Source organism: Scatophagus argus, chromosome 21 (genome assembly GCF_020382885.2).
Source record: "Scatophagus argus isolate fScaArg1 chromosome 21, fScaArg1.pri, whole genome shotgun sequence".
Classification (NCBI taxonomy): Eukaryota; Metazoa; Chordata; class Actinopteri; family Scatophagidae; genus Scatophagus; species Scatophagus argus.
Genome location: NC_058513.1, coordinates 17,598,033 through 17,620,625, shown reverse-complemented (window position 1 = coordinate 17,620,625; position 22,593 = coordinate 17,598,033). Strand labels below are relative to the sequence as shown.

The window sequence follows — 22,593 nt, the reverse complement described above, 5'->3', positions numbered from 1 at the left end:
CAGTAAAAAAAGGACCCCTATTCAGGCATGCGCGATTACGTAATTTCCCGGAAGTAATAACTATTTCAACGCGGAAGTGTAGGAAAGAAAACAAATAATCGTTCACATTTGTGTCGAATTGAAGTGGGAGAGGACGCCCTAAACACCGCTTACCGTCTGGATTACTGCCTTCTCACGTCGAGCCTGCTACACGGTGAGACTCCGCGGGGTTGGCTTCCTGACAGCCGGGTTTAGTCAGTGCTGGTGGTGGAGCAGCTAGTCGTCTTGAAAAATGTTGAGACAGATTTGAGAGGAGAGCCGACATAAAACACGGCTGTAAATAGACTTCAGCATTCGTAACAGGCCTCTGGTCACATAAATAACTGATGAGTAATGTTTTCCAGGAAACTAGGAGGTCATTGACGGGGCTAACAGTGACAGAAACTTGTAAAAACTGTTAAGTTTTGTTTATTTTCCACTGTTGGTTCCATTATTCCTTTGGACGGAAAAGTTCACTTTAAAACCGTTCAGCTTTTTTAACAACTATGTAACGTATTAAAATACATTACATTACATTACATCTAACTGTGGCGGGTTTACGTTTAGTGCCGCAAAAAACACTTATTTTCATTATCAATCGGCCATCCAGTTGTTTAATCCATTAATTCTTTAGTCATGAAATTCTTTGTTTTTTCCCAACAAACAAACAAAAACCCACGCTGGACACTGGAAATGTCACATTTGAGTGGTCGGGACTCTGCATGGTGAATCACTTAAACAATTGATTAAGTATTGAAACTGTTCTGTCAATCTACTTAATTAATTATTTCCGTACTAATATTCTTTTTAAATTGTTTCAGCTTTTAGAATTTCCTTTTAATAGAAAAAGGAATAAGAAAAAGGATCAGACAAACCATGTAAGTGGCACACTTATTGACAGCTCTGGGTGTTTTCAAACAGATGGATTTCCTGTTTGGGAGAAGGAAGACTCCGGAGGAGATGCTGAAGCAGAATCAGAGGGCGCTCAACCGAGCCATGAGAGAACTGGACAGAGAGCGAATGAAGCTGGAGCAACAGGAGAAGAAGATCATTGCTGACATAAAGAAAATGGCCAAACAGGGACAAATGGTGAGACGGAGGAAAGGAACTTGCGTTTTATGAGATCTAAGAGAATAAAGAAAGGATCCTAACCGCAATGCATGTCCTTTTAACCTTTGCAGGACGCCGTCAAGATCATGGCAAAGGATTTGGTCCGCACACGCCGCTACGTTAAGAAGTTCATCATGATGAAAGCCAACATTCAGGCCGTCAGTCTTAAGATACAAACGCTCAAGTCCAACAACAGCATGGCACAGGCTATGAAAGGAGTCACCAAAGCCATGGCCACCATGAACAGACAGGTCTGTTCTGAAATACCTGAAACACACCAATCGATGGAAATAAACAGTGAGCCTCCTGTGCTGACGATCTCATATTTGTTCCATTTCCACAGCTGAAACTGCCTCAGATTCAGAAGATCATGATGGAATTTGAACGACAGAGTGAAATCATGGACATGAAAGAGGAGATGATGAATGATGCCATTGATGATGCTATGGGTGATGAAGATGACGAGGAGGAGAGGTAAGGCACCAAGACGACCGGTGAAGCGGCTCTTTTTGATTTGGGACAAACATTTCACCAAATGTCATTAAAGGTTGGAAGCTCGTGTTTTGGGAAATACTCTTATCCACATTCTTATAACTAATTCAATTTACGTTTTGTGTTCACTTTGAAACATTTATGTCTCTCCTTTGTGTGCAGTGACGCCATTGTGTCCCAAGTGCTTGACGAACTGGGTCTCAACCTGTCTGACGAACTGTCAAGTGAGAAAACCTGACACTAAATTTTGTATATGCTGCTTGTCTTATCTCCTGATCACTGGATGCCCATTGACTGTGTGTGTCCACTTCAGATCTTCCGACCACTGGAGGAAGCTTGTCGGTGGCTGGAGGAAAGAAGGCGGAGCCCCAGGCCGCCCTGGCTGACGCAGACGCTGACCTGGAGGAGCGGTTGAACAACCTCAGGAGAGACTGAACACGCAGTAACTGTCAGACAAGCGCACTGTGGCTGAGATTGTTAATGCAGATACAAATATACTCGAATCTCTGTTTAGATCTTTTTGAAGGTATTACTGGCAGAACACAGGCTGTTTCAGCACACAGCCTGTGTTACAAAAGGTGTGAGGCTTTCTGTTTGAGGTGTTTTCATTTTATGGGTGTATTGTGTATTTAATCAAAAAACAGTTGACAAGGATTATTGTGCTTTGAAGGTCCACCAAATTCTTGTCTCATTTAAGACATTGCCAAATCACACAAATTCTCTTTAAGTGAATCTATTTCACAGTCCATGTATATACTAACTCCTCAAGGCATGTTTTCACAGTTTAAATTAACACTAAAAACAAAATATTTAAAAGAACCCAGACAAAAGTGGGTAACATGACAGAAGTGGATATTTTAGGGTGACAGATTTCAGCACTTTTTGTACATCTGGCTTGCTTGGCGTCCTTTGTATCCACATCATCATCATATAAAATCAGTTTTAGCCCTCCTGTAAGCATTTTGATTTGTGATTATTTGTGGGAGTTGACTGTTGTCATTCTCTCTACATTCACTAATAGGACGGTTTCTTTTACAAAAACGTATAAAGGATGAAAGACAAAGAAAGGAAGGTGTGTTGAGCTAACTCTTCACGGGTGGAAAAGCACTTCTGTGCTACTCTTGGTAACCGTTTGTCAGTGATGTTTATGAGATCAGCAGGCTTTTCACCAAAATGTTAACGAGTCAGGAGGTGTTTACTTTTGAGAATCTGTCCTGTTTTGCTTTTCTTTATTCAATAAACATTTTTTTCCAGATTTAACTAACTTCTTGTCTGATTAGAGAAACTCTACACTTGAATTTGTTTATTCATGATGGAAAGCACCTGAGCAACTCATGTGACATCCTGTGGCTGCCTTAAAACTCATTTTGCTCTTCTATCAAACCAGAAACATACACAACCAAACCCAAACATCATAGACATGTTAATTTTATTCCAAAAAAATTTTAACTTTCAAAACTGTCAATTTGTCAACATACAATCATAGAACAATATTGAATGTACTCAACACTTCCAACATTAAATAATAAAAAAATAACAGCCATGTTTTATGTACATTTGTTTCTGAAAGCTATGTACAGAAAAAAAAATCAACTTTGTATTTCCAAAGTCTGCCTGCACATACGCCTGGCAGGAGAAGAGTCAAAGCTGCGGAAAGCCGTTGCATCATATGTAAAAGTGGTCGAGCAAACGCAGTGAGGAAGAAAACAGACGCTGCGATTGTTAACCGAGATTATCTCAAGAGACGTTAACTGGCAGCATGTTAAAGAGCATACTGGTGAGCATTGCTAGAACTACAGCTAGAAAGCTTATTTATCACCTAAAACGGTTCCCTTGAACGTCAGCTAACTGCATCCTTAAGAGACCGATGCATACACATAACTTGCCTAATATTTACTGGATGTTAAGCATATTGGAAAGATTGGAAACACGAAAATTAAGATCCTAACTGTACTTTGTTATTATCAGATGGCCTCATGATGAGGCTGAACGCAGCAGTTCTCACTGAACAGAGCAGCCAAAAAGTCATGCTTTCAAGAACAATCTTGGGGTTAAGCCATGCTACCATCTTTTTTTTCTCTTTGAAACAGCTAAATAGAGTCCATGCAACTCACATAAACAAAGAATAAAATAACTAATAGAAACAAAACGGGGAAGAGAACACTGGGTATCAGCTCACCACCTGTCTAATTTTCAGTGCCTTTGTTTTCAAGCCAACCAGAACACAATCATTTAGTTTCTTTTCTTAATTTTTTTTTTTTTTAAACATTGAATTGGCTGGAAATGCATTTTTTTTAATATGAAATCATGCTGAGTGTGGCTCAAAACTCCCGATATCACATTAAACATTGATAAAATCTTATTTGAAGTTTTGTGCGAACAATATAGGCAATAACACAGCACAATACAGTCAGATTTTGACTTTTCTCTTTTAGGCAGGAAGAACGAGCGTGGCAGTAGGACTACCCAGAAACAAAAAATCTGCAGCCGTATTGCTCATGACGTACAGGTCAAGCTCTACTTTTCAGTCAAAATGGCAACCAATATTTGCCACCCCACCCCCTCGTGACAGCGCTCAGGATTTGTCAAAATTAGCCTGTCGGCGAACGATGCATAAGAAGTGACAGACTCCACCCTTAAGTGATAAAATCAATTTTGGTTGGAGCAGCTGCTATGAAATGTATTTTAAACATGTTACAGAACATGCACATAACTGTTCATTTTGTCTTAGGATACAAACTGTGTGATCCTCGACAGCTGCTAACACAGGGACTGTCACCCTCTGGAATTTAATCTCAGAATGTAAATGAGACCAAAACTATTGAAGGACACCCAAAGGAGCAGCTTTTACAATATTCTGCAGGAGATCAGCTGGTCTGTGGTGACACGTTGAGACCAGAGAGTCAGTAACTCTCACACAGACTGAAAGCAACAGCAGTTATACATAGCGACTGGTGACTTGTCTTGTTTTTCTTTTTCCTCCCCAGACAAGACAAATGTAGTGTTGTCTAATCTGGGCATGTAGCGTGATCTCCGCGCTGTGGACGCCACGTGGGAGTCACTTCCGACAGGTCCGGTGAGGTGTGTGTTTTTTGGGCACCTCAATGCGACATCGGCTTCGGTCATCCAGCCAAGGCAGCTCGAAGTTCCTGCAGGAAGAGCAAACATTTCACTTTGTTCAAAATGTGTGTCGTAATCTGAGCTTGTTGTTCATGCAGGATGGACGACCACATGTGCATGTTTTCAACATGGCAGCCTGGCAGTCCACTACACTAAAATATGGTTCTGAAAACATTTTAATCAAGAAACAGGCTGTACTGAATACTGATTAATATTTTGCAATTTGATCTGAGTTTGGTGACCTCTGCTTTGAAGCAAAACACAAAATGGCCGCCATCCGGTAACAAAATTCCCACATTAGCTTAAAAGTTAACTAAAATATGACTCTGAAAATGTTTCAAGTGAGAAACAGGTTGTGCAGCAACAAAATATCGACTCGTGTTTGATCAGCTGCCTGGTTTTTCAGTTTGAACTGAGACACGTGAGACTCAGTTTCAAAACTAGACACAAAATGGCGGCCAACCTGTCATAAACCTGCACTAAAACCGGGTTCTGAGAACATTTGAAGCAAGAAGCAGGCTTTGTGGAAACAGAATCTTGATTCATGTTTGGTCAGCTCAGCCTAATCTTATCACCTGGACCTGAGTTATGTGGGCAACATGTGTTCGGATGTTGCCTTCTTGCCCCCCCTCAACCCGACAAAGTGAGACACGAGCACATTTGTTTTGTTATGAGATCCTGGTGCTTTAGTGTGATATCTAGTGGTGGTGAATAGTGTACATTTAACCTTAAAGTAACATACAAATGCAGCTCTGACTTACTGTTGCGACAATTTGGGCAGCGGCCGGCCAAACGCAACCACGGGCAAGAAGGGAGTGATCACTATGGTTTCAACTGTCAGAAACAAAAGAATCGAGTCAAAATCTCTTGAGTGCGTTTAAAAACATCAAATCAATGTTGCCAAGCTGCACTGCAGTCTCATTCAGCTTTTGGTCGTGCAGACGCACCATCTTCAGTGTCGGGGTAGAAGGATGAAAGCTCTGGCTCAGTCTCGGGGACGACTTTCTTCCTGTTCATCCGCTGCTGCAAACGCTGAAACATGCGCTGCTCTCTGATTCGCTGGATGTCCCATCTGAAAACACAGAGGGTTACTAAAAATGGCGGGTAGACTAAATAGCACAACAGAGCTGGTGAGTCTTGTGTTTGCCTTATAGCTGAGAGACTTCACTAATTATTTTCAACGTCAAGACTTCACAGCAAGTTGAGATTGCTGTTCATTTCACTGACAAACAAAACCCTGAGGAATATTTTCTGTTCTCAGCTCTGCCTTAGAAAAAGAAAGTTTCATCTCATTAACGCCATGATGACAAAAGAAGCTTCCTGTAGCTTGAATTGCAACGCAAAGAGAGAAATAAATTATAAAACTCCAGAATGAGTTTGTCTTCAGTGAGCTATTTTAACTATGAAGAATAGATTTAAGGGTTCAATTTACAGGACTGAAAACCACTTTGTTTAATGTTTATTACAGTGTGATACTTTCCAGCCAGAGTTTTGTGGACTGAACTGTTTTCATTTTTGTCAGCACATGTGTTGTTACTGACATCATGTTGGCAACATAACTTAGTGTTAAACTTTATGTGAACTGTAAAATGTCCCTTCTATCAAAACTCAACCAACAAATAATAATAATAATAATAAATAATAATCGCCGATTCATTAGTATTTTATTGTCTAACTCTAGTATTCAGTATCAGCGAGGCTCTAGTCAAAACTCAGGATTAAGGAAATATTTATTGGAGTCTCAGATCAGAACGACTTAAATGAGTGATCGCTACCTTTTCCTCCTCTTCTCATCCAACTCCAGCTTCATGTGGCGTTTCAGAAACACGCCGTCATCCAGCGGCTGGGTGGGAAGATGAATTCAGTTTAATGCTTTAGGATTAAACGTGAGATAACTCAAACTCTATCACTGCTTTCCATTCAGAAGCGCCTCACCTCAGGGGGGGTAAAGGAAGGGTCCTCCAGGGGCTCGATATGATTTTCTCTCCAAGAGGGAACTAGAAGGAGGAAAGAAGCCGGGACAGGAAGTTATTCACGGACGGCATGTTCAGAACATCAGATGGATATAGTGATTAAAGATGGGATATAGGTTAGGCTTACAAACAATCAGCATATCATGTACTACATGAGGAGTCCACTCACTGGCCACCTCTTCCTCCTTTTTAGGGGAAGTCTCACGCAGAGGGGACAGAGGAGGTTGGTTCCAGCAACAGAGGTACATCTCTGTGGTAGACATGAAGGGCAGATCTTCAATCTGACAGCTCAGCTCAGGCTCCTCTTTGCACGGGAGCATAATGTCCCTTTCTGCCCCTGACCTCATAGGAACCGTCTTCTCTGGGGTTTCCTTGCTGCGCAGCTCCCTTTGATTGGGAGAGCCAGGCTGAATCTCGGGTTTCTGGGGGCTAAGCTTGGCACTTTTGCCCCGTGACTTCTGGACTTTTGCATCTCCAAAGCAAGACTTCCTGTGTGAGCAAAAAGTAAAGAATCAAGATTGGATTTACAACAGTATGACGAGACATTTAAGTCATGGCTTCTGCCTCTATTGAATTTTGAATACAAAATCTAAACAGCAAATTAGATCACTAATATATTCTTACTGTTTGAATGAACTGTGTAAGATTTTTCTGCACGCATTTTATTAATCTGGCTCGATTTAATACCACAGCACAGCCCAGCGCTGTCACGGATTATTTATGTTACCTCTTTTGACCTTTGCCACCCCGGCTAAAGGGAAGCGGAGTGGCCGGGTTAGGCTGTGGATTCTCCTCTACGTCCAGATCCCACATGTCCTCTTTATCAGGGGTCCATGGCTCCAGGGGCTGGAAAAGGCGCTTGTCACGCGGCGGGTCCTTCCTTGTGAGCTGCAGGCGACGCTCCATGCGTTCAATGCGCGCAAGCAGCTGCAAAGGAAGAGGAACCTTTGACTTTAATGCTTTCAAAATCAACACACCGATATTTGCTTAAAAAACTTAACATACTGTTTCTTTGTCTGCTTTGAGCTCATCTATCTCCTTGTCCTTGGACTGCAGCTGTTGTTGCTGTTGTTCAATAAGGTCCAGTTGGAGGAGGAGAATCTGGCGGAGGCAGTTGGCCTGCGTGTGGGGATTAGCAGGGGTCTTCCTGATGTTCCTCCACTTGCCCTCAGAGGAGAGTTCAATGGATGCGGTGCCAAGGACTCCTGGGACAACCCCCTTCACGCTGTCATCAGCACCGGCATCCTTGGGGTTATTGTTCACAGCCATCTGAGGGTTATCCATAGTGTCAGCAGAGAGGGGTTTACCTTTCACTGGGGTTCCCTCACCCCCCATTGGTCTGACAGGGGACAATATCCCCACAGTTTTATTGTCTCCTTGAACTAGTTCTGCAACAGTGGCAGCGAGGGAAACTTTGCTTGTCATGTAATTCTGGTCTAAGTACTTTGATATGTTCGGGATCTCGCCGCCCTGTACGTTTTGAACATCTATCACAAAGTCGCAGGACTCCCTCTTGAGGCTAACAGGACTCACGGTGGGGGCCCCAAAACGTGTTTTGTCAAAGTCGATGGCGTCAGCGTCCTGCCTGAATCCTGCACTTGAAAACAGTGTGGCTCTCAGACTCATGGCGAGCACAACGACTTCTCATCCTGCAACGCCTCGGCGATGCAATTCACAGCTACCTTCCATGAGAAGTTGGCAGCTGCTGTCCTACAAAACAGAGAGAAATAAAGACACTTGTCGTGTTACCGTGGTCCGTCACACTCGAGACACGCCGTCTGTGAAACGAGGGTAAAGGCAATGCACCAACTGCGAACACTTGGACAAGCCGGAGAAAACTACAACACCAAGAGTGTGTGTCTGATCCCGGGCATCCTTTTCCTAAAATCGTTCGCCGGGTTTGAAATTCACGCTACATTCAGCTACATTAGCACCGCAGTACAAATGTATAATCACTACTTTAGAGACAAGCTAGTCACGTTAGGAAGAATTTAACTCGGTGGTGCGTCAAGGTAGACATTTCAGTATGAGGGCTTCAAACAAGGACTCGGGAGTGGCTGTGTAGGACACTGGCAGCAGCCATCTCCTCCATTTTGGTTCTCGCGAAATCATGAAAAACAATAACAGCTAGCTAGCTGGCTAACGCTAGCTGACTAGTTTAACCAGCAAAACGCGAGTCCAGGGCGAAGCGGCTATAAGGACCACGTCGAAACACGTACAGTTCGGACAAATGTGTTTATACCAGCATGCATCCGGGCGTACCGAGCTTACCTCGACTATAATTCAAGACCACCTGCAAGTGCCTTCATGTTCCCTCCTCAAGACTTGTTTTAAAGCGCCGACTAGTGCGCATGCGTAATTTCCTTGCTGGCCATTTCTTGTGTTTTGAACGTTTTAGGCAAACGGACGCCAGCAGGGGGAGGCAGAGATCAGCATCATACAACACAGTATTATTATTATTATTATTATTATTATTATTATTATTATTATTATTAGCTGAGAGGCATCGTGTACTTAACTTTAGTATTATAATTTTGTACTGTTTTATATTTGTTGTTCTTTAAATGTCATTTCTCTAGAAGACTGTTTAGCTCTTTTCAATTCAAAAACGCATATTTGACGTATCTGTCAAATGCTTTTGACTTTATTTGTTAGAAATGATTCTGATTTCACAATACTAAAGACAGAAATGTTGTACTTTGTTACTCTGCTAAAGTTAAATCTGTTTCACAACTAGGCCATAATTACTCTTGACTTCTCAGATGAAGTCATTCGATGTAAAACATATGATTATGTTTTTAGAATATGATGTTCATAATATGATGTACGTCAACAGACTAAGCTATGCCTCAGTGTGTACAGCGATGTTACTATTTTGCATAATAAGTACATTTTACCGTAGATATTTTAAGCACATTATTTTATTGCATAATAGTTTTGTACTTGTAGTGCTATGATTTTGAATGCATAACTTTTGCTTGTGATGCATCTTATTCTTTTTTGACTCAGTAAACATTTCTTCCACCATGTGTTGACAAATTTTACCCAGTCAGTACGTACATTAATTAATAAACATTAATAAAGTTGTACGTGTACACATTAGAAGAACTTTATTTGAGGTTGTTTGATATTTCCTCTTTGTTTAATGAGTTTATATCCTGCTGGGTAGCTTATTCCTAATCTAAACACATCATAATTTAATAACTGATTTGTGCTGAAGTAAAAACATACAACATCAGCATCCAAGTAGTACCTCACAGTACCTCAAAGCTGTTTTTGTACATTGTATTACCTGTAACTATATGACTATCTGAAAGCGTTGGTAAAAAAATACACACTTAAAGGTAGACTGTTGTTAAGTTTAATTAAAAGTGGGAGTATAAACACCAGGCAATTATGTAAAAGTCACTGGAAAGCAGGTGGAGGAACTGATGGAGTCAAGTTTTCTGTGTAAATGTCTTCTCCTCAGATAACCTTTAGTCAAACATCCTGATGACTGAACGTTTCAGCCTACACTTTACTTCTCCATCTGCATGAGTTATCAACAAACCATTACTTTTTCATCTGCTGCTAAAGCACCACTTTTCCATTGGTCTAATGGGCCATGAATCTTTCCCTCTGAGGTGTTTAACTCCACAGCAACTCTTTAGGAAAGTCGAACCAATTCACCCTCCACATTTACCTCAGAGCTGCTTATCAGTAGTCATCTGTATGTGGGTTTCATTAATGCTTTAATGGGATGGAACTAAGATGTTTTTCTTGCTCACTTTCCTGCTATGACACATCTGAGAAAACAGTATAAAAGGCCATTTTCTGAAGGCAACCTACCAGGACAAGCATTTCCAACTGCTCGTTTTAAAGATTTCTGCATTCAAAGGTAAGGTAATGTACATAAAAATTATTTTCATGTGGTTGTTCATGCATTTGGTTTAAGCTATATTACATGTTTCTCTCTCTTGGCTGTCTGCTCTCAGAGCACCGTATTGGATTAGGAAAGGAAAGACATTACTCTTAATCAGCTCTTACTGAATTAAAACGTTTCTGTCTTTCAGCTTAACGTTCACCATGAAGGTGCTGTCCAAACTCGTGGTCATCTGTCTGCTTGGAGTGCTGCAAGCACACGCTCTGCCTGAGGACATGGGGTTAGTTGCTCTAAATTTGTTTGCTTTCCTCTAATACACTGAACGATTAATCAATTTGAAGAAAATATGCACCTTTATTGATACCCATAATGGAAAGAAATAAGCACAGATAAGTTAAAAAAAAAAATTAAGAATTCGCTAAATATATATGATACAAATGAGTAGAAATAAAGACCTCACATTACAAGACAAGCAGTACACATGCAGTACTCAGCACCTGCACTTACACTAATAGTCAAGTCTAGTCTCAGATGGTGTAAAAAGCAGCTGCAGAGTCAGTAAACTAATAGCACATAGAGGAGTAATATGACAACTTACACCAGAATAATAACCAGGATGAAACTATTAAACAATAAACTAATCAGCAGATGAATCCATGTAGAAATGAATCATTAGCTGCAGCTCTTGTCGTGTGATTTTGTCTTTGTGTCTCTGTTATATCTCAGTGAAGACGAGCAGCATGTGGGCAGAAGATACGCTGAGTCAACCATTGCCAGCGAAATCGGCAAAATCAAGGACTCCATGTTACAGAAAAACTTTGTTGAGTTCTTGCTCAACCAAAGGGAGAAAAAAAGCAAGTAAGTCACTGAAGGCTGCAACAGATTTGCACCAAAAACAGATTTATGTGACTAATTACTGCCTTCACAGGCCTGACACTGCAGAGGACGATCCGGATGGTCGTCTGTGCAACGAGCTGCTGACACTCAGTCTGCATGAGAAGCAGAGGAGACGCGTCCTGGTGTGTTTTCCATTTTTTATGGAACTGATTTGTCATGCTGTGCTCGACGCCTTGTCTCACATACTGTTTCTGGGCTCCAAAAAGGTGCAGTGATGCTCATCGGACAACTCATGACAGCAGTCTGTGTGACGTCTCCCTCTGACAGATCATGTGTAGCGTGTAATCTGGTGTGCAGTGAATATTTGTCCTGATGTACAGCCTCCATCTGTACAACACTAATCATCACACATAGAAATAAAGAGATTCCTTGGTGCTCAGTGTAATAAGTGACTTCATGTTTTATTCTCTCAGAAACATGAAATACTGCAGATCAGTGGCGAAAGGTTACCTTTGCTCAAGCCGTGTGTTTTTGCTTCACTCATCCAATCCAACACCGGATTATAATACTGCTTTTCACATAATTATCACAAGCTATGACGAGCAGTTACCTTTTAGATTTCAAAACACATAATTTTTAAAAAACACATGGTGGTTGAAGCAGTATTCAGTTTTGCATTAATCTTGGTGACTATATTGCTATGATCAATAATCATTACAATACAATATAAAACATGAATAATTAAGTGGAAGAAAATATTTCCCAATTTGTATTTTATATGCTCTGTGTGTGTGTGCGCGCGCCTGTGTGGCATTTTATAAATCAGTGCCCTGCTATATTCGCCGAGCCGCCAGGGGGCGAAGAAAATAAACTTCTGACGTCATTGAACAGGAAGTAGTTTACTTCCTAGCCATCAAAATGGAACCAGTTGTACTGAAGTAGCTTGTTTTAGTACACAAATCAACATACGTTTTCCGAAATGGCTGTTTTCTGCATCTTTTGAGTTTATTTTAATAGCGAACTGCTCATTTTAGAGCTAAAGTTAAGAAAGAAGTGCGTATTGAGAAGAGACGTGAGATTTGGTGAACTTCAGTGACAGAAACAAGGAATATCCTCGCAGCTAAGGTTCGTTTAGATAGTTAGCTTACTCCTGACCTGACGTCCCTCTGCGATAAAACACCTCGTAGTTTAGATTCTCCGCTTAAAGTTTAGACCAGGCACCAGCAAAATGCATCGGAGAGGTGTGGGCGCGGGAGCTATTGCCAAAAAGAAGCTCGCAGAGGTAAGTTACAGTGCAGCAGTTACTGGACATTTCTGCCTTCACATCAACTCGTTCAGTTAGAGAAGTACTTACATGTCTCACCTGTGGTTTTTCACCGTCTATTTAGGCCAAATATAAAGAAAGAGGAACCGTTATTGCAGAGGACCAGATTGTCCAAGTGAGTTGTTAATAAATGCAAATAGTACAAAAGTTTCTTTGCAAAATAGTAGTTTGTTTGGTAACTGATCTTTCTTACAACATGGTTAGCTGCACTTACTGTCTTTGTGTTGATATTCTGCACTGTTGATGCAGTTTACTCACCTGTTTCTGTTTTTCTTTTGGCCAGATGTCCAAGCAGCTGGAGACATTCAAGTCCAACCTGGAGGAGTTTGCCAGCAAGCATAAACAGGAAATCAGGAAGAACCCACAGTTCAGGGTTCAGTTTCAGGAAATGTGTGCCACCATTGGAGTCGACCCACTTGCCTGTGAGAAATACTGGGAATATAATCTGCAAAATGTTTTGAAAGTTATGTGATTTTTAAAACTGAAAGCAACTTTTAACCTCCCTTTTCTCAATTTTGCCACAGCTGGCAAAGGTTTTTGGTCTGAGATGCTCGGCGTGGGTGACTTCTATTATGAGCTCGGTGTACAGATTATTGAAGTGTGTCTGGCCCTGAAACACAGAAACGGAGGTTAGTAATCAATGTGCTTGACTCTGCCATGAACATCTGCATGACATAGAATCCATAATTGATAACATTGGTGGTTTTAAATGTTGTTGTGTGTATTTTCTTTCAGGACTCATTACGTTGGATGAGCTCCATCAGAGAGTACTGAAGGGACGAGGAAAATACGCTCAGGATGTGAGCCAGTAAGTGTCACTGATAAGGATAAATTTCTAATTTGATCACATTTTCTGTTTATTCCCCAAACAGCTGATATGATACTTACTTATCAGGACATCATGTTTTTTATCATTTAATGACCATGTGTTGCTGCTAAGTTGCACTGTATGATTATTCAAATAATTAAATATTCCCAGAGACGACCTGATGAGAGCCATAAAGAAACTGAAGGTGATGGGGAACGGCTTTGGGATGATTCCTGTTGGTGGGTCTTACTTGGTCCAGTCGGTCCCAGCAGAGCTCAATATGGATCACACTGTGGTTCTCCAGCTGGCCGAGGTAAGACGCAGCTCCTCTTTAGCTGTGTTAAGTTTGAACTTTAAACTTATTGACATGCTGACATTTTCACTGCTGTGAAGTAGTGAACTTTGGTCATGAAGTCTTTATCGGTAAAAAGATGCTTTATGTAAATGCATAGTGAGCTGGACATGTTTCTGTGTTGATGTGAACTTGTACTTTGTTGTTGGTTGATAAAACTTAATTTGGTTTATGTACAGAAAGGTTTTTTGCTTCCAAACTGGCAGAAACTTTCTATGTTTGACAAATAAATAGCACGTTAGCAGGCGGACGTCACCTGCCATTTTACAAACTGTCTCGGTTCATGTGTGTCTTTGTCTTTGTTCTCGTGTAGAAAAAGGGCTTCGTGACCGTGAGTGAGATCAAGGACAGTCTGAAGTGGGAAAAGGAACGAGCTTGTCACGTCCTGGTGAGTGCATCTCCGCTCACCTCAGGTTTGACTGCTCTGCTCGAAGCAGAATGTCTGCAGGTCTTCTTAATCTGATATTAAAAAGTTCTCTTCTGGACGTTTATTAATTGTCTTAATTGTTTTCTGCTTTTCTTTGTTTTATATGACAGTAAATTTGAATTTCTTTTGGTTTTGGACTGTTGAAACAAACTGAAGACATCATGCAGGGCTCTGAGAAACTGTAAATGGCATTTTCACAGTTTGTTTGAAGTTACATTTTCCTTTTCTCCCTTACGTTGAAGCTGTGGATGATATGACTGTGAAGCAGGACTGAATTTGTTTTCAGAGTTTAACTTGCTGAAGCCTGCAGAAGCGACGTAACGTGCATCACTCTCGCTCTGCTCTGCTCTCTGACACTTGCAGGACCACCTGCTGAAGGAAGGCCTGGCTTGGCTGGACTCCCAGGCAGCCGGAGAGGCGCAGTACTGGCTGCCTGCTCTCTTCTCTGAGCTGACCTCCCGTGATGTCACACCAGAGGAGGCCAATCAGATGACTCCTTAAGGCGTGGACACAGCCTGAGAGACTTGGTAAACAGAATGTGCCTGGTGACCTGAAGGCTCATTTGAATCGGCTGGCCGCCTGGTTGGTCGGTTGGTTGGGTGGGTGGACCCCCTCTGAGATTATTTTCTGGACACAAGGAGGGAAAACTTTCCCCATCGGCTCCTCACTGACTTCTATGCAACAAGAACATTGTTGTTCCACTACACTGCACAGCTTCAGTGTGCGATCTTCTGGTGTCAGTTTGTGGGTGTGTGGACAGACTGTAAATATTAAATGTTTCACATATAAACAATAACTTTTAATTAAATGATTACGTCTTCTGCATCCTACTGGTTTACCTACATTTTTTTATTGTCCCACTGTTACCATTTAAATGCACTTACATTTATTCACTGATATAAAGCTACTTGTTACAATCCATTCTATCATATACATTTTAAGATCAACATAACACTTTAACTTGTTTAGTCTGGTTATTGTAGCTCAGAATGTCCTCAGAGAGGTGATAGATGCGATACTAAGTGACTAAATTAAGTTAATATGTGCCACACTTCAGTTTATATTACAATCTCATCAACTTAAAGGACCATTCCAAACATGTTTCTGCAGATTTACTACTAATTATACATAAATTCCTGCTGTTAAATGATACCACAGGTTTTTCTTTAGTTTCCAATCACTGATTTTAGTAAAACATGAAAATCAGCTTTCAGAGTATTGAAAGTCAATACATTCAAGTTAACGGTGAACATCAGGCCTGCCTTTAGTTTTTGCACTGTTTATCTCATAAAAGCTTGTAGGGCTCAGAGTCTGAACAGATTTGTCCAAAAGATCATCTCGAAAACTTGACACATCCGGTCGGTTCATCATCGTGTTTGTCTCTTCTATCCCGATTTAAATCAGAATCTTTTTGCCAGTTTTTTATCTGCTTGTGTTTCGAAAATGTTCAACAATTAAGAACTTTGGCTTGTTTTGTAGTTTTGGATATTGAAAGAAAGTCTGGAGGTATCACATCACCACAGAACATTTCAAACGGCTCTCGGCCCAAGTTGTCTGGTAATCCCCCGCAGACCTTTGCAAAGCATCTGCACTCGCACACACATTACAGTGCTGTGGCACAAACATCTGACCGAAATAAACGAGGACGTGATGTTCACTGTGAGGGATTATATAACTCAGGCGGGTTTCAAGTCTCTGCCAGCTGATTTGTGTTGCATGCTGGACACATGATGGAGACTAACGGGTGTGTTTAAGGGAAGGAAGAAATCTACAACAGTAACGTAAAGTCGAAGTAATTTGCAGTAGATGAGTGCAAAAATATCAGCCTGGTCCTTTACACATGAGCCACCTTATAAGACTCTTTAGCTTGTTTGTTTGTTTGTTTTCTCCAGACATTTGAGTGGTACCCAGCGGGCGCTTTGCAGCCGCTCTCACAGCTCGTGGCTGTAGACGTGGTCTTCGAACACCGACTGCTCCATGTTGTCGCAGACCATGGCGCAGAAGGGACAGATTCGGTGACTGTGCTCGTGCTGCTCCAGTTCCTGTGGGGTTATGAGAGGGAATCTCTCCTGGCAGTGACGACACACCAGCGGCTGCCAGGTTACAGAAATAGAGACGGCAGCACGTTAGAAGTCGTAACAAAATAGGGAGCGGATTATGTTTTGAGTCCGCTTCGAAAATAAACTGTAAACAGACGAGTCGATCTCGGAGACCTCGTGATGGTGGAAAGTTCATTCAAGTCTGCTTTGTACGACTTTTACAGTTTGTTCACAGTGTCAGAGAAAGTGTGTGAAGGGCTTTATAGTTAGAAATTAAAAAACACGATCAGCCGCAGCTCACTGACAACGTGTGCGTTGGTCAGCGATCGTATGAGTGATTTGGATGCTCTGTAATCGTAAATAAAAGCAGAATGTAATCATTTACAAGTGTTTACATTCAGTTTTGTTTTACAGAACGTCCCAACCTTTTTGGAAGCCGGGTTAGAATGTTGCAGTGATCGCTCATGAGAAATGATTTGACTTACTTCTTCCTCCAGGTCTGCAGCGTCCTCTGCAAAGAAAGGGAAAACACCGGATCGTCAAATCAATTATCGATCATTCGTTGCTTTTATTCCAGGGCTGCAGCTGATGATTGTGACTTTTGTGTGTTCATGTGCACGTGTTGGAGTGAGTGACATGGATATCATGTGTCAGTGAATGCAACAAAGAAAATACCTGAAAAATCACTGAACATATAAAAATTGAAAATTGTCTCAATAAATCAGGGCAGGACAACCAAAAACCCATTAACATCACTGGACTGGGGTGATGACAGACCTCAGGTGAATTAAATATATACACAGCTGGAGATAAGTGAGGAGAATCTTTCGGGATTTACGCTGACTTTATCCCTCCAGAAAAAAGAAATCGGCAGTAAGAGTCCTGATCTGAGAGCCTGTCACTCACCAATGTTCTCATACAGGTTGTTAGCCTGTTCAGGTGTCTCCGGCTGCTGCCCTTCCCGGATGGATGAAATGTTGTTGGCTGGCGAGCCGGCAGGTGGAGCAGCTCGGAGGTCATCATAAGCTCTGCGCAGCTCCGCGATTTCGCCGATGAGATTCTGACGGAGGGAATACAGTTTAAAGAACAAGCGTCTGGAACACAAAGTGACCCTCTGAGCTTGTTTGGCGTACCTGGTTTTCTCTGGCCAGCTCTTCTTTCTCGTGGCTGACGAGCTTCATCATGCGTTCGTTGTCTTCTATGGCGCCGTTTCTATCTGCGGCCGCTTCGTGTAGCTCTCTGAGCTGCAGCTGGGACAGAGGGAGCAGAAACAAGCCGCCCTTTCAACACAGGTGGACACGATATCCCTTTGTTGGAACTAAACCACGTCAAGAGTCTGTCTTTACCTCCTGTTTATCAATTTTCTTTTGAGCCCCCGCATATGATGCATTCAGGCTCTCCAGCTGCTCCCGGACCTTCACCAGCTCTGGCTCCAGGTACTCTGTTTTTCTCTTGGAGTTTCTGAGCTCGTCTCTCGCAGCTGCCAACTTGGCCTGAGTGTCCTGTAGCTGGCAGGTGAGAGTCTGACACCGCACCTGTAGAGGAGGGCAGACCATTAAGCTTTAAGCATGGAGGGACGTGACATCACTGTTTTCTGTAATTCAAAGAATTTCAGCCTCTTTTTCTTATTTGTTCCCACCCTCAGATCTTCCTCTGGACAGCTCTGCTGTGTCTCCTGCTGTGACAGCCTCCTGCATAACTCCTGGTTCTCTCTCTGTATGTCGGCCATGTTGTGCACGAGGCTTTGCAACCTCTGCAGCTCTGCAGAGAGCCTCTCCTTCTCTTTCTCGCTGCTCTGAAAGTCAACCTGCCACGAGATAAAGCACACATGTAAACCCAAGTCCTCGATGTGGTTCAGAACTCGACTGATGGAGCCTGTTTTGTTCTGGCTTATTCTCACATACACCATCCTGCTGCCATCAATAACCACAATGACAATCTGCAGCTGAACATAGTTCCTCCATACGTGTGCCACACACAAACTACAGAGTTTTCTTAGCAAAATTACTGACCTTTTTTGAAATAAAAGTATGTATTTGTGAGCTGTTAGATTTACATGGAGGGAACCAACGGCCTTTGGCATGAGGCTTACATACGAGGGAGGGAAGTCGGAAAGCATTTAGAGCTGCGGTCATTTCACCAGCTTTGTTAACAACAATAACAACAGGAAAAACAACAGCTTCATCCTTTAAAGTGGACTTACCTGCAGGAGCTGGATGCAGTCTTTCATTTTGTACAGTTCGCCGTCTTTCTCTCTGATTTTGGACTTTAGCCTACAAACACACAGAAACATCCCTCAGTGGGCGGCACACTTAACGCAGTGATGAAGACTGTGCAGACTCGACTCACGTGGCGTCCTCCTCACTCTGAGCCTCCAACTTCGCCCTCAGCTCATCACGCTGCTCTTTGAGCTGGTTTATCTTCTTCACAGCTTGGTTGTATTTCTCCTGAGTGTGCGTCTGAAACAAGCGTCACATGTTTAAGGACCGACAGAATATTTTCCTCACAGCCTTTTAACAGCGAGGCCGAGTGATCTGACGTCATTTTGTCTCGACGCTCTGGCTGAACTCAGGCTTTTCTGCAGCTCCTGGTGGCAGCAGCCAAGTTCAGGTTATCACTCTGATACTGTGGCACTGAGTTCAGATTTCAACATGTGGACTTCAGGATGTGCAGTATGACCACATATGGGACGAAAGAAAAATGTTTTTTTCTCTTCTGTCTATTTCTAGAAAAATCAATATGAGTAAGAACCGTTTTTGTCGATTATATAAAAGAAAAAAGTCTTTCCATGACGTCGTTTCACATCAACTGTTCAGTGAATTTACAGAAAATGTCCTGTACTGTGATATGTATAATCATCTGGTCATATTGCTCACTACGTGCACTGACAACAAACCTCTATGAGTTCCTTTCCTTTCAGCTGTTCCTCCAGTGCGCTCCTTAAGTTTTCGTTTTGTTCCTTGATTTGATCCATTTCTTTGACCAGCTGACTCTTTTCTTCCTGTTCCTTCTGCACCTGTAGAAATAAACCACAGTCTGACATCAAAGTTCAGTTGGTGGTAAACTGTTTTCTCCTCTCAGACGCTGTGATAATTGAGATAAGCAGACCTTCAAGCTGTTGGCTGCTTCCTGTGCCGTCTCGAGAGCCCTTTTTAAGCTTTCATTTTCCTCCTTTAGCTGATTCACCTCCTTGTGCAGTTCAGCCTTCTCACGTACGCTCTGTTCGACCTGTTCCTGGGTTCAGCAGAACACACTGAGTCAATATCAAGCTTTGTTTACTTTTGCTTCCGCTCTTCATTAATACAAGCTGCTGTGCCTTTCACACGGGACTCTTTTCACAACTCAGCAAGCAAGTTTAAAAATACTGGCTGATTTAATCCTGAGTTCTTCCGACATTCAGTCATTTGTAATCAACATTATCAAGTGGGGTTTGAAACCTGCGTTGTGATAACCAGGAGGTCGTCGTCCGGGTTGCTCTCCATGCTTTGCTCCCCTGGGCTTCTGAAACAGAAAGGAGTGCTGGCTCCTCGCACTTGGCCCGTGCTGTCGACGTAGCAGAACTGGTAGAACTCGATCTCGTCTTTGGGCAGGTAGTAATCTGATGGGGCGAGAGCACAGAGCGACGCCTTAAAGCAAAAGTATTCAATGTACAACAACAACAACAACAACAACAGAGACGAGCAGGAAATCCGATAAATCTGCTTTATACAGAACTGAGAATTTTCTGTTGATCACGAAGCTGCGTTTGAACGACATATTTTTGTCCATTCGAGCAGTCTTAACTACAGCAGCATACTGTGCATCCTGCTGTGAGCTCATAGCAGCAGATTTAAGAGTCTGTTGCGGTGATTATGCTTCAGCAGTTTACACATCAAACACGTCTGACAGGAGGTGTGCATTACAAAACATCACCCTGCTGGAAAAGTGAAACTGTGTCCTACCCTTAAAAGCGGCTTGTCTTGTCACGGACGGCTGCCCTTCCACGTCCAGGCACGGCTCCACCCACACAAAGGTGTGATAATCCTTCGTTGTGCTCCATCCCACCTGGACAAGAACAGTGAGACAGAAGTCGGGGTGAGAGTCTCCACCGCACCTCACAGATACAACAGCCATGTTTGCTTAGTCGTTTCCTCACTTTAAAGATGCCCACCCAGTCCCTGGGGTTGGGCTGAAAGGCCGCGGTGAGGGTGTAGAGGCAGGTGATGTGGGTCGAAGGTGGGTATGAGCGGGGGACGTCGATGAACACCACCTGGGCGAAGGTGCGTGCTGAGGGGTCGGCGGGTGCAGCCTCAGTCGGGCTCTCCATTCTGAGTGTGCCAGTAAGCAAATAAAGACTGATGATGAACCAACATGTCATGTGTGTGTGACTGAAGACAGCAGCTGCCGCAAAATGGCTGTGGAACATCAGAAAGCTGCACCGGTGTTTTCATAGGCTCGCAGGCTTCTTCCTGCTGGCGCTTTTTGGCTTTGTTTTGCGCACTTGTAATCTTGGCTTCACTTATTTCCAAGTCGATGACGCATCCGTAACAAAGTCAAAAACACTTTCTCAGACTTGAAACAGCTGAACACTAAAATGAAAAGGTGCAGTTTTCCCTGGAAATAACATGCATTCTGTTGTGAAAACTTTTTGTGTGCCAAAGATCGAAAGTGACATTAAAATAAAGAAACCGAAAGTGCCAAAGAGACCTCAGCCGAAAGGCTGATTGCTCTGATACGCAATATTGTTTGTTTTAACTTCAAACTGTTTTGATGAACCTAAAAGTCATAAAAATGTTCAGAAAAAGACAATAAACTCACGTTTGTCGTCACTTGTCACAGCAACGAGACCAGCCGTCTGCTCCTCTGAACCAGCCGCTGTGATGCATTCAGGTACTCCCCGGAAATATGTCCAGCGCCTCTCCAAAATAGGACGTGACGCGGACTTCTTAAAGGACTTTAAACATAATCTTGAAACAAAAGACGTTAAACTTATTTTTTTACATTTATTTAAATCAGAGAATTCTGCTTGTTTTTTTATTTTTACATTGTTTAGAAAATTCACTTTTCTATATTTTTAATTTTGTTTCTTTTGCGTGTATTTTTACATACGTATAAAACATATAAAAAAACGTTTGTTTACATTTTTCTACGTTAAAATTAAGCTCTCTATTAATTAAACTAAAAAATAAAATTAAATAAAAACTTGTGCTTTCCAGTGGACTTATAAATGGCGGTCACGTGATTTTGTTGCCAACATCAAAACAGAAAACGCATGACTGGAATGTTGTCGGACAAAGTCTAACACCGCGTAGGCTCCTGTGCTTGTGTAACCACAGACATCGCTTCCGTCGTTACATGTGTTACTGAAGGCGTCATCAGGTGCATTGTGGGAAACGTAGTCCCATTTAAACACAGTCACTTCCGCTTCTCTTCTGTAGTGTGAGATGAAAACACAAGAGGGCGCTAAACTCTTTGCCGTCATGAAGCGGTTGCTGTTCTGTAAACCTACGTGATATCACTGTAGGCAACAATCTCCGACACGCTTAAATATCGGACTGTTTCAACCTCAGCGTTATGTTGCTTGGAGTTTTGTTACTTTTTTATTTTTTAATCACAAGCAAATAACAAAGCCAAGGTGCACAACAGGCTCGTAACAGATCAGTTAAAGAAGCAAAATGACATTTCAGGAGATTTGGGTAACCATGTGATAACCACAAGAGCTTAAATTTGAAAACGGACAGAGTATGAGATAATTGTGATTAAATGCTGGCCAAAAATATACACGTACACTACACTCCTTTCTCTCTGCTTTTCTATAGCAACGGGAATTAAAATTGAAAACTGAATGAGCCGAAATGGATCAATAAATAGAACTGACCTCTGCACTGTTCGTGTACATGTTCACGGTCTTCAAACTGACAGATACACAAGACAAGACATTTTTAAGGCATTTTTAAAAGTATTTGTTATTGTTATTCGTCATTTGTTATAAATGCCAAATGTTAGTGTGGATTTGCACTTTGACTGATTTTTGCTGTTTTTTTTTTTATTTTTAACAATGACAAGGTTCCTTGTAACAGTAAGGGTCTCATTTAGGTATTTCTATCAGTTTTTTCATTAGAACATATATTTCAGATAAAATATATCAATGAGATAAAATTCTGAATTTGCAAACGTAAAAATTGAAGAAGTGGAAAACCTATTCTGCAAAATAAAATAAAAATACCTTTCAAGATGTTTCCCCATTAAACA

At 42.0% G+C, this 22,593-nt stretch overlaps 4 protein-coding genes across 5 annotated transcripts; 2 read left to right on the top strand and 2 right to left on the bottom strand.

The window, feature by feature from the left end:
- The first annotated feature begins 36 nt into the window (after positions 1–36).
- On the top strand, positions 37–2,880 carry chmp2a (charged multivesicular body protein 2A). Its single transcript, XM_046377098.1, has 6 exons — positions 37–193; positions 940–1,107; positions 1,200–1,379; positions 1,472–1,602; positions 1,783–1,844; positions 1,934–2,880. The coding sequence occupies exons 2-6, from the start codon at positions 940–942 to the stop codon at positions 2,053–2,055; spliced, it is 663 nt and encodes a 220-aa protein (XP_046233054.1). The 5' UTR covers positions 37–193; the 3' UTR covers positions 2,056–2,880.
- Positions 2,881–3,032: 152 nt separating this feature from the next.
- msl1b (MSL complex subunit 1b) lies at positions 3,033–9,136 on the bottom strand. 2 transcript variants are annotated; one of them, XM_046377095.1, is made up of 9 exons: positions 8,985–9,136; positions 7,719–8,423; positions 7,441–7,640; positions 6,841–7,202; positions 6,676–6,737; positions 6,516–6,583; positions 5,688–5,812; positions 5,502–5,574; positions 3,033–4,769 (listed from the first exon to the last, which is right to left on the bottom strand). In XM_046377095.1, the coding sequence occupies exons 2-9, from the start codon at positions 8,337–8,339 to the stop codon at positions 4,679–4,681; spliced, it is 1,602 nt and encodes a 533-aa protein (XP_046233051.1). In that variant the 5' UTR covers positions 8,340–8,423; positions 8,985–9,136; the 3' UTR covers positions 3,033–4,678. The 2 variants fall into 2 exon arrangements, with proteins under 2 accessions (XP_046233051.1, XP_046233052.1); XM_046377096.1 differs by having other exon boundaries at positions 6,883–7,202.
- Positions 9,137–12,297: 3,161 nt separating this feature from the next.
- Positions 12,298–15,134, top strand: snf8 (SNF8 subunit of ESCRT-II). The gene is made up of 8 exons (XM_046377220.1): positions 12,298–12,694; positions 12,801–12,851; positions 13,020–13,158; positions 13,261–13,365; positions 13,472–13,544; positions 13,716–13,857; positions 14,210–14,284; positions 14,687–15,134. The coding sequence occupies exons 1-8, from the start codon at positions 12,641–12,643 to the stop codon at positions 14,822–14,824; spliced, it is 777 nt and encodes a 258-aa protein (XP_046233176.1). The 5' UTR covers positions 12,298–12,640; the 3' UTR covers positions 14,825–15,134.
- Positions 15,135–15,151: 17 nt separating this feature from the next.
- Positions 15,152–21,302, bottom strand: calcoco2 (calcium binding and coiled-coil domain 2). The gene is made up of 14 exons (XM_046377212.1): positions 21,160–21,302; positions 20,498–20,669; positions 20,304–20,406; positions 19,800–19,960; positions 19,471–19,596; positions 19,259–19,378; positions 18,712–18,821; positions 18,566–18,635; positions 18,002–18,169; positions 17,709–17,897; positions 17,496–17,612; positions 17,269–17,422; positions 16,848–16,873; positions 15,152–16,416 (listed from the first exon to the last, which is right to left on the bottom strand). Exons 2-14 carry the CDS (start codon positions 20,666–20,668, stop codon positions 16,255–16,257), a joined length of 1,677 nt encoding a protein of 558 aa, XP_046233168.1. The 5' UTR covers position 20,669; positions 21,160–21,302; the 3' UTR covers positions 15,152–16,254.
- Between the last annotated feature and the right edge of the window lie 1,291 nt (positions 21,303–22,593).

Bases quoted from the DNA above. Each gene is read 5' to 3' on its own strand.
- chmp2a (XM_046377098.1), top strand. From the start codon at position 940: ATGGATTTCCTGTTTGGGAGAAGGAAGACTCCGGAGGAGATGCTGAAG. The intron at 1,380-1,471 runs GTCTGTTCTGAA...CCATTTCCACAG, and splicing joins TGGCCACCATGAACAGACAG to CTGAAACTGCCTCAGATTCA. The intron at 1,603-1,782 runs GTAAGGCACCAA...CTTTGTGTGCAG, and splicing joins GAAGATGACGAGGAGGAGAG to TGACGCCATTGTGTCCCAAG.
- msl1b (XM_046377095.1), bottom strand. From the start codon at position 8,339: ATGAGTCTGAGAGCCACACTGTTTTCAAGTGCAGGATTCAGGCAGGAC. The intron at 6,584-6,675 runs GTGAGGCGCTTC...CTTCCCACCCAG, and splicing joins CTTCCTTTACCCCCCCTGAG to CCGCTGGATGACGGCGTGTT. The intron at 5,575-5,687 runs GTGCGTCTGCAC...TGTTTCTGACAG, and splicing joins CTACCCCGACACTGAAGATG to TTGAAACCATAGTGATCACT.
- snf8 (XM_046377220.1), top strand. From the start codon at position 12,641: ATGCATCGGAGAGGTGTGGGCGCGGGAGCTATTGCCAAAAAGAAGCTC. The intron at 13,545-13,715 runs GTAAGTGTCACT...AAATATTCCCAG, and splicing joins TACGCTCAGGATGTGAGCCA to AGACGACCTGATGAGAGCCA. The intron at 14,285-14,686 runs GTGAGTGCATCT...TGACACTTGCAG, and splicing joins AACGAGCTTGTCACGTCCTG to GACCACCTGCTGAAGGAAGG.
- calcoco2 (XM_046377212.1), bottom strand. From the start codon at position 20,668: ATGGAGAGCCCGACTGAGGCTGCACCCGCCGACCCCTCAGCACGCACC. The intron at 19,597-19,799 runs GTTTCAAACCCC...TGCTGAACCCAG, and splicing joins TCCTGGTTATCACAACGCAG to GAACAGGTCGAACAGAGCGT. The intron at 18,170-18,565 runs GTAAGTCCACTT...ATCTCGTGGCAG, and splicing joins ACTGCATCCAGCTCCTGCAG to GTTGACTTTCAGAGCAGCGA.